The sequence below is a fragment of the Lytechinus variegatus genome, chromosome 9, assembly GCF_018143015.1.
Source record: "Lytechinus variegatus isolate NC3 chromosome 9, Lvar_3.0, whole genome shotgun sequence".
Classification (NCBI taxonomy): domain Eukaryota; kingdom Metazoa; phylum Echinodermata; class Echinoidea; order Temnopleuroida; family Toxopneustidae; genus Lytechinus; species Lytechinus variegatus.
In genome coordinates this window covers 36647599-36663572 of record NC_054748.1, presented here as the reverse complement: position 1 = coordinate 36663572, position 15974 = coordinate 36647599, and the positions used below count along the sequence as shown (strand labels likewise).

The following is a 15974-nucleotide window of genomic DNA, read 5'->3' as shown; positions in this document are numbered from 1 at the left end:
TAGGATAACAAATTTCGTGGACATCGACAGTAACACCAAAAATGTCATCACAAACTTTGCCATCCTAGCTATTAGTTTAACACCTTTCTTCCATTTTTAGCGGTAGAATACAGAGAGAATCATGACGTCGATTATTAAGAATCAGATCATCAAACACTTGTCGAAGTAAGTAAAAGAAAATCTCTTTAACATTATTTTGTGCTTGCTTTCAAATCCGATTCCGATGATTGTCTGTTGTTGATGTCGATGATGTGGACCAGTTGATTGTGGGTTGTGTTGTGTTAAATATGTCTCTGACTGTGTCTCTGTGACTGTGACTTCTGTGATATTTTAATTGACTGTCTTGACTGTATGTAAGAAGGGGTGACCATAATTTGCGCACATATTAAAAAACATCATGATGAACTTGAAGTTAATTTTCAACCAAAAATTTCTCACAGCTCACAAAATTGATCAAAATCATAAATACCAACCGGGCAAACGGAATTCAAGATCCTAAGTCAAATTTGCTTGACGGAATTATAAAGTAGCCTAGGACTAGGTCAAGGGTTTCGCTGGTATCACGATCTAAAATTTCCATGGCGATCGACTAGTGCGCGCTTGGCTGAAAAAGTGTCTTAAAAAAGTGTGACCTTAATTTGCGCACGATTATGACGATCGTTTTGTAAGGCTGTAGAAAAGAAATCAAACAGACAAAGGTAAGATAGATAATTATGAGATGAAGGTTAAAATGCCATAAATTCGGTTGGTATCACATTTTACTTACATGTACTTATTTGAAGACCTCTGCTTGCAAACTGGCGATTTTTTTATGCTTGTCGAGAAGGTTCAATTTTTTCCGAGCCGACGCAAAGGTAACAAATTTGCTGATGCTTTGCCAAGACCTTACCTTTACTATACTGGGCAATTTTAAGTTGCTCTTTCTGTTGGTGATGTCAGTTTTTCAAGATATCAATTAGATATTGAGCTATTCGCCCGTGCGCAAAATTAGGTAACGTGCAAATATTGAGGTCACACTACCATACATACTACAGTAACGTTAGAGTATCTGACCTGTGCTGTACCGAGTCAGTGACAGTGTGACTGTGTGAGTGATTGTGATCCCGTTCCGTAGACCCTGTGTTTCAATTGATCACAGTACCCAGGGCCAGTAGGCCTATTTATGATTTAGTTCCCAGGTCCAGGAGGACCCCTTACATGTATTATCCTTGACTGTGCAGTGCCCGTGTTCGTTATTCCCAGGGAGCCCTGGCCCGTGTAATATACTATTTAGGTAGACAGCTGGCAGCCGTCTGTTTCGAGGAGTTTTTCAGCATTTTTAGGTGGTCTGTCTGTGACAGATCACCTCTTAATTTCGTCAGAATTTTCTTATTAGGTGGTCTGTCTTTGACAGATCACCTCTTAATTTCTTCAATTTCTTCTAATTTTTATTTATTTATTTTTAACGATTTTTTGTCGCCAAGATATCTTGAAATAGACTTGGTCAATTTCATGTCATTTATAGGATCTGTCATGGACACGTCAGAATAAGCTTTTCAAGGTCATCAGGTCATGATGACGTCATCTAGGCGCCATTTTGTAAAATCACATTATCAATCATATCTCCATTATCAATTATCAAAAATGGATCAAATTAACATCACATCAATTTCAGGTCAAGGGTCATCAGGTCATGTCATCAAAGGTCACCTGGAGGTCATGACGCGTGCGTACGTGCGCGTCAAAATTTCAAAATGCTCAAAATCACTTTTTGACCAAATTAGAGTACGTTTTAGGTCATTCTAAGCATTTCAAAAATTTGCGCGTAACACCTTAACGCAACGCAGAAACACCATTCTTTTTTATATCATTGCATTGATAATATAATTCTGAGCAATTTGATACCTTGATCAACCTTCTACGACCATTAATAACGAAATTAACACCCGTTAAAGTTTGCAGCACGTGTGCGTGCGAGCTGTCACTATAAGCCATATGGGCAAAAACATGCCTATTGAAAATTCACTGTAGCTCTTTAAATAGTCAGTTGACCCCCAATTTTTTTTTCATATTTCGATAGAGTATGAGTTGTAGATTTGATTTCATGTCACCATTGTCCCTCAATTAAAGGAGGAAAACCCCTAGGCTATAGAAACTTATACCATGAGAAAACGATCTCGATATTTTGTTGTCATACGAAACGATTGCACAAACACAATCGCTGGGCCAGTCACTAGCCAGACAATTGAAACCCTGTGTTGTGTAACTTGTGTTGCTTGACCTTTGACACAGGGCATGCATATTTACTCTTTATTTTTTTCATGGAGGGGGGCAAAAATACATATATTAAACTTTTTGAAAAAGAATAAAGAAAGCATTGGGAATACTTTTTATTTTTTTGAAAATAAAGTCATTTATAAAATGGGATGTTCATCCTGATGATAATGTAAGTTTAAATTTAGGTTTTAGATCTTAATGAAAGATAAAAGATCAGAGAAAGTTATTGGTGAAGGTTTGATGAAAATCAATCAAATGATAAACAGAGCTCTATGAGTTACGAATTATAGTATCTCAAGTTTGAATTTTGTAACATTACAAACGAGCACCTCCTACTTACAATGTATGTCTTGTGATATATATTCTCAAAATGCCATTTTCTCAAAATGGTGAAAGTGATTTTATTTACATTTGTAAATAAATGTACATGTACATTGTAAATAAAATCACTTTCACCATTTTGAGAAAATGGCATTGCAGTGAATGCAGTGAATTTATTGATCATCCAACAAATAATTTGAAAGCAACTTCTATGTGAATAAATATTTGTATTCATCATATTCCATTGAAAAACAGAATTTATTGAATAGAGGCCAAGACCTATATTACATGGCAAGCTTCTTGTAAATGACATCACAACTTTAAGACTTTGAAATATTTGTGGAGCGTTGTGGCCCAGTGGATTAGTCTTCGGACTTTGAAACAGAGGGTCGTGGGTTCGAATCCCAGCCATGGCGTAATTTCCTTCAGCAAGAAATTTATCCACATTGTGCTGCACTCGACCCAGGTGAGATAAATGGGTACCGGCAGGAAGTAATTCCTCAAAAAGCTGTGTGCACCGAGAAGGTAGCCTAGCTTAGCCAGGTAATAATAGCAGGGCCCGCTGGGAGAACAGTTTTCGGAACTGAAGTGGCTACCCTGGGTAAATATACCTTTATTATTATTATTATTATTCATCAAATCTTCTCCAATTATTTTCTCTAAATTTTAACCAACTTATCTTCAGGGTGAACTTCCCCTTTAATCCAGGGTTAAAACATTCCCCTAATAATGCTTGAAAAAAAAAACTTTTCTTTATAGATTCGTCAAGAACCTTTCTTCAGACAAGATTGGTCTGAGCACGCTGAAAGGGGAAGGTCAGCTAACCAACCTAGAATTAGATGAACAGGTTTTAATGGATGTTCTGGAACTACCATCATGGATTGTCATTTCGAAAGTCACATGCAATAGACTCTCCATAAAGGTTAGTTCAGTTTTTATAAATATAATGGACTTTTCAACTGAAGAAAAAGTCACATGAATGCTTTTATCTGAAATGTTGCTTCATGATTTATTTCCTTGATATTCAGGCTTGAATGAATTCATAGCCACACAAAGACCATGTGACCGTTGATGCGTTATTGATTCATAATAAGCCTTTGATTTTTCTTTGCCCTTGTTTATCTTCCCCGTTTGTATTGTAAAATGAGCCCTGTCATAGAGAAAATTGGCCTTGCCTGCAACTGAAAAAAAATGAAAGAATGTTATCAGCCTGTTAGTCTTTCATAAAAAGGAGAATACTCCTATGAATTTGTTCTAAATATTGTTCCTTTGGAATTTGATATGTTATGATATAATAAAAGAGGTAATTTATTGTACTAAATTTGATGTGAATCAAAGCAGTGACAGTTGCATTGTTTCCCAAAGCAATTGCATAACAGTATTCTGTCTTGAGTTCAGTGAGTTTATATGAGGTGCTTTCATACCTTCCCAATAAAAAAAAAATCAAATTTTAAGGAGAGCTTGTTATTTTATGCTTTCACATAACAGTTAATGAACCAGATAAATGATAGTGAGCCTCTAGCATAATTCATATTTTCCTTGCATTAAATTATTAGATTTCTTTATAACTGCTTTGACATTGCCAATGTTCCCATAATTTTGAAGAAATCAAGGCTGCTATTTAAAGTTCTTGTGAATTTGAAAATCACATACCGGTACAGGTACATATATGCTGACATTCGGGGTATTACTTGTAATAACTTACCTATAAAGTAAGATATATTTTTTCAATCAGGCAGGTGTGAAGGCTCCTAAATATTATTTTCCCTATCTTGTGGGTATACATGTAGTAACATGCAATATAAAATGTGTTTTCACTTTCTTCTGCCCTTGTCTATTTGACACTGTGCCATCTGCCAAAGCAATCGCTTCCCTTTGAACTATTGAGAATTTGAGACTTGTACCAGGGATAGTTTCTGTTCCAAGAATATTTAGAACTGATTTCCTGTGTACATGTTTATCTGTCAGTTTATTTCCAATAAAAGCCAATTCGTCCAATTGCCAACTCGTCTGCTACCATTTGGTCTATCATCAGTTCGTCTACTCAACACATGATCTAATTTCATTTGGTCTATTAATGCCATTCCATCTAATAACCAGTTCAGTTGGTCCAATAGCCATTTAGTCCTTATATACCATTTGGTCTAATTAAACTACATGTATTTAAGTGTTTAATTGTGTATTAAATGAATGAAAAGAAAATGGGTATTAGACCACCTGTGACCTGTTGCATAACTTTTGCCATAAAAAAAATTAATGTGTAGTTTTCATAAACATAATTTGGTTTGCCAGAGTTTTTTTATGGCAAAAGTTTTATGCAACGGGCCCTTGGTTATTAGACAAAATGGTAATTAGACGAAGTGATGATTGGACCAAATGGTTGTAATAGACAAAATGTTGATGGACTTAATATAAACTATTAGGCCAAGTAAAAAAAGAAAGTAGTTGATCGTCCGGGTTTTTTGAGAGTGGTGATGAGGGAGGTCCTTACTATTTGCTATCTTACTATTTCTTTTAAAAACAAGGAGGCATTTTGTCGGCCCGTTTTTGACATTAGTGATGAGGGAGGTCCTTACTATTTACTTTTTTTTTGCTATTTTTTATTCAAATGGTTGTCAGGCCATGTCAGGCTCGAAATATGTGATCAATGCATGCTCAATATTAATAATAAATGAGTAGAAATGTATATATATATATATATATGTATATGCATAAATATATATACATACAATTGATTGGAAATCTATGGAAAATGTATTATGCAATAAAAATCTATCGATGTATTTATACTGATGTATACTGGTACTGTATTGTAAATCAAAACGTTCATGTCAAGTGAATGATTTAAACCTTATTCTATATTAATATTTATATTAATTATATATATATTGTAAAGGTAAAAAATGCATGGGGGTGGGGTCATTTTTATTACCATGGAGCCATGTTTAGTTTTCCAGAGCCAATCTCTTTTTTAGCTCTGGGCATGGTTTCGCATCACAGTTTTCCAGCTGCTTGTATATTTATAACATCTTGTTTAATACTGTTCAATTTTTATTCATTTTTTAATTGATATCAAATGTTAAATGATGATTGAATTAATTGTTAATTGTTCACATAATGTTTATTATTTCATGTTTGTAACTGTAGGTGTTAGATATATTTACTAACTAATTTTTACAATTTTCCATCAAATTGAATAGCTCAAGGAAGAATACTTAAATTTGAACAGAATTGGCACTTCTAAGAATCCCATTAATGATTTTCAATCTTCATAAAGAATAACCCACTTGAAATTATTTTTTTTGAATATTCAATGCACTGCCTGCTGACGTTAGAAAACTAAATTGATTTCACAAATTCACATGTTGCGCCAGCACAGTCAATAACATTAATTATCACCCGTATCAGACATCTGAGCTGGTCAAGATACAAAACCGTATTGCCCTACATTTTCTCAATATCGGGAAGGGTAGGTATATTGTTTGTATTTTCCTCGGTCTCAATGCGCGTATTTACTTTGCATGCAGAGACGAAGCAAAATATACCTTTGTATTTTCCCTGGTCTCACATCCGGGCATTTGTGGATGCGTATAAAGAGATACGCTTCATAAGGATCCGCCCACCAACAATATACGTCATAATAAAGACAACGCTGAATCCGAGCGCTTGCAAGTACGTCATAATGGTTAAGTGCAGAGCCTAGACCGATATTAACATGACACAATAGAACTCTATTTTTAAAAGAAATATCCCCATTATCATGATTTTTGCTCTAGATATCTGATTTGGATGATAATAAAAATATTGACTGGCTCTTCTTTTGGGGAACATCAAATATATTGCCCTTAAATGACCCATATTGCCCTAGTCTTAAGACTCGGGCCAATGTGATTCATTTGCTGGCAATACATTTGATGTTCCCCTCAAGGCCAGTCAATATTATATAATTATCCCAGCACACAAGTCATGCATTACCCAACAGAGTCACAACATGCACAGTCAATCACCGTTACACACATCGAAGTACAGGTGCTATCACTCACCAAAAAACCCGCCGAAATACAAATTTACATGTACGTCATTGAAATTGATTTTTCTGCGCCATATTTCCAAAGCAGGCGACAGATTAGTTCAGATTCAGGAAGCGGGGTCCCCGAAAATGCACTAAAAATGAAGAAATCCGTGATCTTCCCCGAGTTTGCAAACTTTATTTTCTTGCTAATTTATGATGGTATCTTCAAAATTCCAATAGAAAACCAAATCAGAATTTTTTTCTTTCCTGCAGTTACGGCGATATCGGACTTTGCAATTGTTTTTGAAGTTGCGAGAGAGATCCCAAACCACATGAGAGCAAATCGCTCGCCAATTTTGTGATTTTTTTCGCTATTCAGCAGCCATAAAAATAGTAAATATCAAGAAAATTGATGCTGCAATGAAAAAGGGAACATCAAAAAAGGAACATCCCGATTTTTTTTTTTTTTAGCCAATTTTTGAAAATAGTAAATATCAAAAATTTCCATGCGGCGGCCAAAATAGATGCGCGCGAGGACGATCAACTACTTTCTTTGTACTGTACATGTAGAGTAGACCATGTGATGAGTGGATGAGTTGGCAGTGGACGAATTGGCAATTTATGGACATACACTGGTTGGTCTTGATTTTAGCAGTTCTTACAGTACGTAGTCAACTGTTCAGGAGCAATGGAATCGCCTCGAGATTACTTTTCATCTTAATGCAAAATTTCAACATACAACGCTTATGACTTCCATATACATAGTACTGTAGTGTATTTAATTTCACAAGCATACCAATATTATGTTGAACCTTGAGCTTATACGTTTGCATTGCAGATTGTACAGTTAGGCCTACATTGCCGACCAATATTGTTTGTTAACAGAAGATAAGATCAGAATTGTTTTTATTACACATACTTGTATTGCCCTATTAAAGGGGAATGAAACGTTTGGAACAAATAGGCTTGTGTAGAAACAGAAAAATCAAAGAAAGAATAAAGAAAGTTTGAGAAAAATCGGACAAATAGTGAGAAAGTTATGAGCATTTGAATATTGCAATCACTAATGCTATGGAGATCCTCACATTGGCAATGCGACAAGGATGTGTGATGTCACTGATGAACAACTTTCCCTTTGGTGGACTATAAAATACCCTCAAAATGTCTTTTTTTGCTTTTTGTTATGATGATAAACTCTTTATCCATGATGTATTCTTAAAAAATATGTATTACATGCCCTCATGTAGACAGAACACATGATTTATGGATAGATGTGATAAAAGAGGCAATTCTAGTGAAATATATACTAAAGTAATGGGGAGAGTTGTTCACAAGTGACATCACACATCTTTGTCGCATTGCCAATTCGCTATCTCCATAGCATTAGTGATCGCAATATTCAAATGCTCATAACTCTCTCATTATTTGTCTGATTTTTCTCAAACTTTCGTTGATCTGTTTCTTTGATTTTTCTGTTTTCACACAAGCGATCTTGTTACAAAGGTTTCATTCTCCTTTAAACCTTAGGTCTTGGGTGCGTTTTAAGGATTGTCACAAGTTATAGATTCATGGAGATGAATCACCAAATACCCCTTTCATAGTGAGAGCCGAAGTGGAGTTAGTCCGGAGTCCAGGAGGAGTTACTCCACTTTGGAGGGCAATATGAAAATTCTGAGATTAGTTCGATCCGGATTCAAAGCGGAGTACTCAACCCACTTCGAGAAGAGGGTTACAAACGGAGTTACTCCGCACCGGAAATGCGGTATGCGCTTATCGCTGTGATCTCGCGCGTAACTTCCTGTCGATCGACCCGCTGCACACATCGCTATCTAGCGCAGCTGCATTTGCAAAACAAATTTCGGCGCGAATCGCTTGTTGGGGAATTCGGCCACACGTATGGCGCGAACTCGCTTGGAAACCATGGCAACGACTGCGGATACACCGCTGCGGTGCTTGCCAATATGAAAGGGGTTTAAAGTCGGTCCGCAGTACAAGCAGATCAACTCAACCCGGAGTTACTCCGGAGTACTTCGCCTTCACTATGAAAGGGGTATAAGAGGGACTGTACTCAGAACATAGTAATACTGCAGGAGGGTACTACATGTACTTTAAATGACTTTTATTTAATCAATGACACCTAGATTTGATTGGTTGTTTGATATCGTTCATTCAGCCCATTTTGCAATGTCATCAACCGTGCAATTCTGGATCCATTCAATGTGCAACTTTGCATCCATATGATTTTGTCCATTGCACGCTCGCACCGAGACTGCAGCTGCAGGCACCAGCAGTGCACATGACGTAACAATCAACAGACCATACTCGCACTGCATGAGCATGTTTTGCACCGAAAACTATAAATTTCATATGAAAAAAATATCAATTTTTAGGTGTCATAAACCTAATAATGAGTGTTTTTCATTCATGCAATGGACAGAATACTTCATTCGGTGAAAGATAAAATGATCCATTCAACTCGGCTGTGCCTCGTTATTAAAATGGATCATTTCATCTTTCACCTCAAGAAGTATTCTGTCCATTGCACTCATAAACATTCATTATTTGTATGCTGATTCTCCCTCATTTTGAGACATGTCACTGATATAACTTCTTTTGTCAGGTATTCTGTACATTTAGCCTAGGTTAATCAACTGTACATTTATGTAAGTTGCATTTCTTGTCAAAAGCAGAAGAATGCTCATCACTCTTTGTCATCATGATGCAATTTATTTTTCTACTTAAAATTTTTCAATGATGAATACAAACATACATGTAGGCATCAAAATACTTTCTAAAAGTAGTTTGCCTGTAACCGGTTCGGGAAACTCCATTGGAAGATCGCTTTGCTAGCGTTCCCATTTGATCAGCTGAAAGTGGTTTACAAGCCCACTTCACATGAAGTCTTGTTGCTATGGGAACGCTCTCAGTGGAGATGACATGTTTCACTCAAAATGTGCAAAGATCGCTTCCCGAAGAATGGTTGTGTCCTCACTTGTACTAAAACCAGTTTAATAATGATATGAATATTTGTAATGCACCGGTATCCATCACAAAAAGATGCTCATGGTGCAATAAAGAAAAGAAAAGGAAAAGAAGGAAGGTAGAAAACCTACTAAAAAGAGACGGGAAAATAACAATTACCTAAAAGTTTGTGTGAATAACCAGTTTAACAAAGCGAAGCGATCTTGAAAACTACATTGCGAGGTGGTTTGTAAGATCGCTTTCAAGACCACTTTGACCGTTCTCATTACATGTACACTAGTTTCCACTAAACTAGTTTTAAGCCGGTATTATGAGAACGGGGTCATACACATCAACATACAGTACATGTACTGTATGCTAACAAGAAAAAAAGTGAAAGGGAGGGAATGCCAACTAAAAGTATTAACAGAGCTCTAGCTTACATGTACAGTATGCGTATTGGCCTACAATGTATGTACCAGTACCTAAAAAGTAATAGTCCATAATGATGTTTAGTTGTTCGCTATAATGATTTCATTCAATTTGATTGAAAATAAATTGATAGTAAAGTGAATACACTTCTGCAGAATTCCTTTTAAAAAGGTCAACATCTTACCAGCATTTCGTATTGGATCTTGGTCCTTTTTTTGAATAAAGATTTCTTGAACTCTGTTAAAAGCTGATTGACAATTTTAATATTCATGTACATGTAAGCATATTATCTTTAATGGGGAGAAAAATCATTGCTTGAAGTTGAAGATGGCCTGCACACACAGGAGTGGAGCAGAGTTTGATGGGATTCAATAATCTAATGTAAATAATAACTTGCTACAGGTGCATTGTACACAGTCCTAAAAACGGAATGATAATGCCATCATTGTTTGCTAAGCACACAAATATTTCAGGACACTTATCATAATTTTTCTCTTTATTGTGCTTGCACATGGGTACTTCTTGACTTTTAAAATTTAGATTGCTTGTAGTACATAGTCACTACCAGGGTGCTACATACATAAGCACTTGCCCGATTGCCCGGGGCAAGTAAAAGTTATAGTCGGGCGAGTGTTTTTAAGTAAAGACCAAAACTACTTGCCCAAATTGGGCAAGCAAGATTCACATGGGAGAAAGCAAAATTCTCACAGATGACCAAAATTAGGGTCGATATGATATGATATTGACCCTAAGTTTGGTCATGGCAGGCAAGATAAAATAACTTTGGAAAAAGAAATGCAATAACAAAGTAGATCAGTTCATGTCAAAAGAGAAAAATGTCAATGGTTTATAAAACCGCACAACTTTCTTTTGGATCTAGGTAAAACTTTTTTTCAATGATATTTTTGGGGGCAAGTGTATTCCAACTATTTGAAAATTTACTTGCCCAACTGGGCAAGTGCTTCTGAAAAGTTATTTCCACATTTTATTGTACTGTAATGTAGCAAATTCTTGCTGGTGAGCTCATGAAGTTGCCCTGGAAATAGTTTTATTGAAATAACATTTTCCCCAGATCAGGGGCCCTGTTTTATACATGATTATAAATGTACAATTAAGCATAAAGTTTCAAAATTCATGGATTATTTACAATTCATGGCAAGTTTACATTCATTGTCATCATGACATTGGCCAAGGAAAAGAATTGGAGAAGAATCAGGAAGGGTATTAATGTTTGGAAGGAGAGGGGAATTGAAGAAAGAAAGAATTTAGTAAAAAGGAAAAAAAATGGGGAATAATTTTGCTTCTCAAATTTGATTAGCAGTTTAGACTGAGGAAATATTTTTTTGTTTTTGTCTCACCTGCATAGCAGAGTGAGACTATAGGCGCCGCTTTCCGACGGCGGCGGCGTCAACATCAAATCTTAACCTGAGGTTAAGTTTTTGAAATGACATCATAACTTAGAAAGTATATGGACCTAGCTCATGAAACTTGGCCATAAGGTTAATCAAGTATTAATGAACATCCTATTTTAGTTTCATGTCACATGACCAAGGTCAAAGGTCATTTAGGGTCAATGAACTTAGACCATGTTGGGGGAATCAACATCAAAATCTTAACCTGAGGTTAAGTTTCTGAAATGTCATCATAACTTAGGAAATATATGGACCTAGGTCATAGTAGTTTTCAAAGTCAGCACTGCTGCTATGTTGAATCGCGTGATACAGGTGAGACGGCCAGAGGCATTCCACTTGTTAAAGTGATTGGTTAACATTGGTTTGACTTTTAAAAAACCTGAGCTAGAAGGTCACACTTATCACCTGTGTCTGTGATATGTTACAAAAATGAAGCCCAGAAAAAATTGCGTTCGAAAATAATTATTTAGTGCTTCAAAAATTGAAATATAAAGTGACCGGAAACACCATCTTAATTTCATCCCATACACTTATGTGTACTATTTAGGCGTCTATAAGACACCTATTTACAAAATCGGGGTTTGCCTTGTAGTTTTAGCTTTTCATTCTCAATAATGGTTGTTTTCAGGGTTTATTAAATCTAATACATGCACTTGTACACATGTTTCATCTTGGTTTGAGAATTTTTTAAATCGGCTGCTCACAAAGTTAAACAATACCTTTAAACTATCTGTGCAGTCATCTATGTCAAAACCTTAGAAAGGAGAAAATTTTGTGTGGTATTTTCAATAAGGGGGGAAAATTCAATTTGCAACATTGAAATCAGGAAAATTATTCCCTGGAAAATCAAACAAATTGTTAGATAAAAATAGGGATGCAAGAAATTTATTTGTATGGGAGAAGGAACAACATTATGTACAAGACGACTAAAAAGGAGTATTTAAGGAAAGTATTTCTAAAATGGATGAAAATACTTCAAAATGCCCTATTTACATGTATGTCTGAAGCTAGAAGATGAAATCAACAGATCAGAAATTGATGGAACAACTACATGTACCTAATTGAGGAGTGCTTGGTGATGTGCATGTGTAGTAGTAGGAAAGAAATGAATGATTAATCGGAGCAAATGATAATGAATGATTGCTTGAAGGCATCACTGTCCTTGTGAACTAGAGTTAAAATTTTCAGACTAATAAGTGAGTCAATCCATGTCATATTTCTCATACCACCCACCCTCCAACATGCAGACACTCTTGTGCAATAGTTACTCATTGATCTGCATTTAGGCTAATAGCCATGGTACTACATGTACACAGTGCCCATGCATCATAGCCTACAATACGTAAACAGTGCATGTACCACAACTGTAATAATAGTGACTCATATTATTTTCAGCAAAAATTAATTTTTCACTGAGCATCTCAGATTATGTGGTCAACCCCAATAAAATATAGCACCAGTGAATATGCATGTGTGTAGGCCTACATGTACTATGTATATGCTTGCGTACACGTATGCATTTTATTTTCGGTAAATATTGATTTTTCACTGAGCATCTCAAATTGTGTTGTCTCCCTCAATTTGCCATTGAAATCAGAAAATTAGTGACTACATAGGCCTGTTTGTGTACATGTATGTGTTTGCACTGAAGGCCTATCTTTCCATCAATTGATAACACTCTAGATAGCAGAATATGTCAGTCTATAAGAATTCCAATGTTTAAAATAAATTGTTCATTTGTAAAATGTACTAGTACATAGTGTAGGTCATTATTTTCTTTGTACGATAGTATCTGTACTGTATGCTGACAGACTTGTTTTTCAAATGTGATAATAACTTTGCTCTAAACAGGATTCGATATTCATGTACTTGTAAATCCAATTTAATGCATTAAACCAGTGGAAAACATGTTGACAAATCCGATGTGTGTCAGAGATTTATGGAGTGGGTGGAATATTAGGAAATGGAATACATGTATATTCAAGCAAGAAGACTAGTTTATGGCATCAGTTATTGTAATAATGAAATGAGGTTGTAAAAAAATAAACATACTGTCATAAGTTGTGAAGTTGTTGGGATGACTATCAATTCCAATGTGATACGCTACTACATGTATCCCATAAAAATATTACAGGATTTGTATGGCGCATGTATCCACCTTGCTAGATGCTCAAGGCGCTCCTACAGTATATTACCCCGGCTAAGCTAGTCTACCGATTCTGGTGCACACAGCTTTTTGAGGAATTACTTCCTGCCGGTACCCATATTTACATGTACACGCACCTCACCTGGGTCGAGTGCAGCACAGTGTGGATAAATTTCGTGCTGAAGGAAAACACGCCATGGCCAGGATTCGATCCCACGACCCTCTGTTTAAAAGGCGAGAGTCAGAACTACTAGACCATGACGCACCCGTCGCATAGAGGCACTGTACACTGTACAGATATCTCTCATTAATTCAAAAAATCTACAGTTCTCCAAATTGGCAACAATCATATTTTTATATTAATTTTCATACTTGAAAAATGGATAACACAAGTCGAAATTAGAAAAAAAGAATTGATTCACTGCAATGTTGATGATCCACAGCATTTATATTGAGCCATATTTCTGTTTAAAACATCATTCAATGTTCCCATTTTCCTTTTTGAATAGCGATTTGGTTGTTTTTTAATCTTGTAAAAAATTTGCCTTCTAAAAAGTCATTTGGTTCTTCTTTCAACTATCGTTCTAAAATGTGATTTGGTTGTTTTTCCGTTCCAATTTGCCTTTTTAAACAGTAACGGTTGTTTTCATCTTGCCAATTTAGAGTGTGTACATAATTTGAACATGACATTCAAGTAAAAAAGTTTCAGTTCCAGACAAATTTTTATTTTTCTTTATTTTCCAATTTAGTAGTAGCATTCTCGATAATGAAAAACTGAAAAATTGTATTCAACATTACATGAGACACTGGATACTTTAAATGTTTTTTTCCATTTCAATATTCATGCACATATAAATATTGACCAGCAGCTGCAGCTAAAGGGGTCAGTTTACATTGTGTACATGTATATTATGTACCATGCTCTTGCTAATATTCGTACTTTCAAATATATTATTATCAATAACTGAATTGTATTTGCTGACTGAACCAGTGACATTTCAAAATTCAATATCTGTGGATATTTCTCCTCCTGGGACCGGGGTATATTTCTAATTTTTCTATTCAAGAAGTGAGTGGAAAAGTTAATTTCAGTAGTGTGCACCCATTGCTGTTCTCATTCAATTTGAGCGTGGGATGGAAATAATGATGAAGCTGAGAACATGTGAGAAACATGAATCAAAGAGGCTCAGTCTCATTTGGGATTGTTTTGATTTCATTTCCGACGAAAAACATTTCGGAATAATGACAATGTTTTCATTGTTGAACTTTCCTTGCTCTCTTGTTAAAAAATAATGTGTAGTTTACATCCCTCTACAATGTGGTGCATTTTTTGTTTTTGTTTGGCAAGAATAGTTCTTTGCCTGCACCCCTTACAAAAAAATCTGAAAGATGATTAAAATTGTGAAAATTGTGATTTTTAAACTTTTGGTGACATCATGGACAGTTTCTGTATTAAAAATGATAGACATACATGTATGTAAACTAAAGAAAAAAAAAGAGGGGGGGGGGATTAATGTAAATTGTCTTTATTTAATACAGAATTCTGCTCTTCATATTTCAAGATGGCATTTGACAATATTAAGCTTGAACAAGCAGGCATTAAATATCCAGTTTAATATCTCATTATCAGACCACTTGCTATCCCTTGTGAAAGCTATTCATCGATAATTCATTCCTGTTAAGAATATTTTTATCGCTGGTCGAAAGGTCTGATTAGTCTCTAGGAAGAGACCCTGGAACAGAATCATGTCATTCAACTCCATAGCTTGCCTCTTTAATGAAGCCTAACTGGCTCTGTTAGAGCCTGCAGATGTTCTGCTATTACATGTACATGTACATTTTCCAATGTCTGTATACCAAGACTACATGGGCAGGATGAACCTGTACCTACCTGTAGCCTTTTGATTCAGACCCTGTATTGATATGAATCGACTCTCTAGAATCTAGGGTTTATGCATGCAAACTATACCATGCCAGTGATTATGAACATGATATCTTAATGCGCCTGTATGTGTATACTTGCGCTAGGTCCCAAGTAGAGCTGCATTTCCCGGGAGGGTTGTGAACGTGTGTCGCCAAGACTAAACCGAACGGTGTCAGAAACGATGCGGTCCTATTTTGTGAGCTCTCTCTCTCTCTCTTGCTCTGTGTTTAGTTAGAGGGCATGTCTGGAGAATAGTGAAAAACAACAGGGGTCCTGTAACACAAAGGTTAGCGATTGATCGTGCGCTTGAATTTCACGATTGATTGTACATTTTAGTCAATAGAATCATTCGTAGAACACTGTTCTACGATCATTGCTAAGCTTTGTGTTACAGGCCCCAGGATGTTTATTTTTTCATAATGGTGTGATGGAAGAGGTTAGAGAGAGAGAGAGAAAAGGAGAGAGAGAGATAAAGGGACAGAGAGTCACAAACTGAGAGAAGGAAGAATG

General features: G+C 35.9%; 1 protein-coding gene across 3 annotated transcripts in view; it reads left to right on the top strand.

The window, feature by feature from the left end:
- The window catches only part of LOC121422140 (UHRF1-binding protein 1-like), a 59299-nt gene continuing 43325 nt past the window's right edge, over positions 1-15974 (top strand). For all 3 annotated transcript variants that reach the window (XM_041617034.1, XM_041617035.1, XM_041617033.1), the window contains exons 1-2: positions 1-165; positions 3337-3499. In XM_041617034.1, coding sequence (XP_041472968.1) covers positions 122-165; positions 3337-3499 — 207 coding nt within the window. In that variant the 5' untranslated portion in view covers positions 1-121. The remainder of the gene's footprint in view (positions 166-3336; positions 3500-15974) is intronic.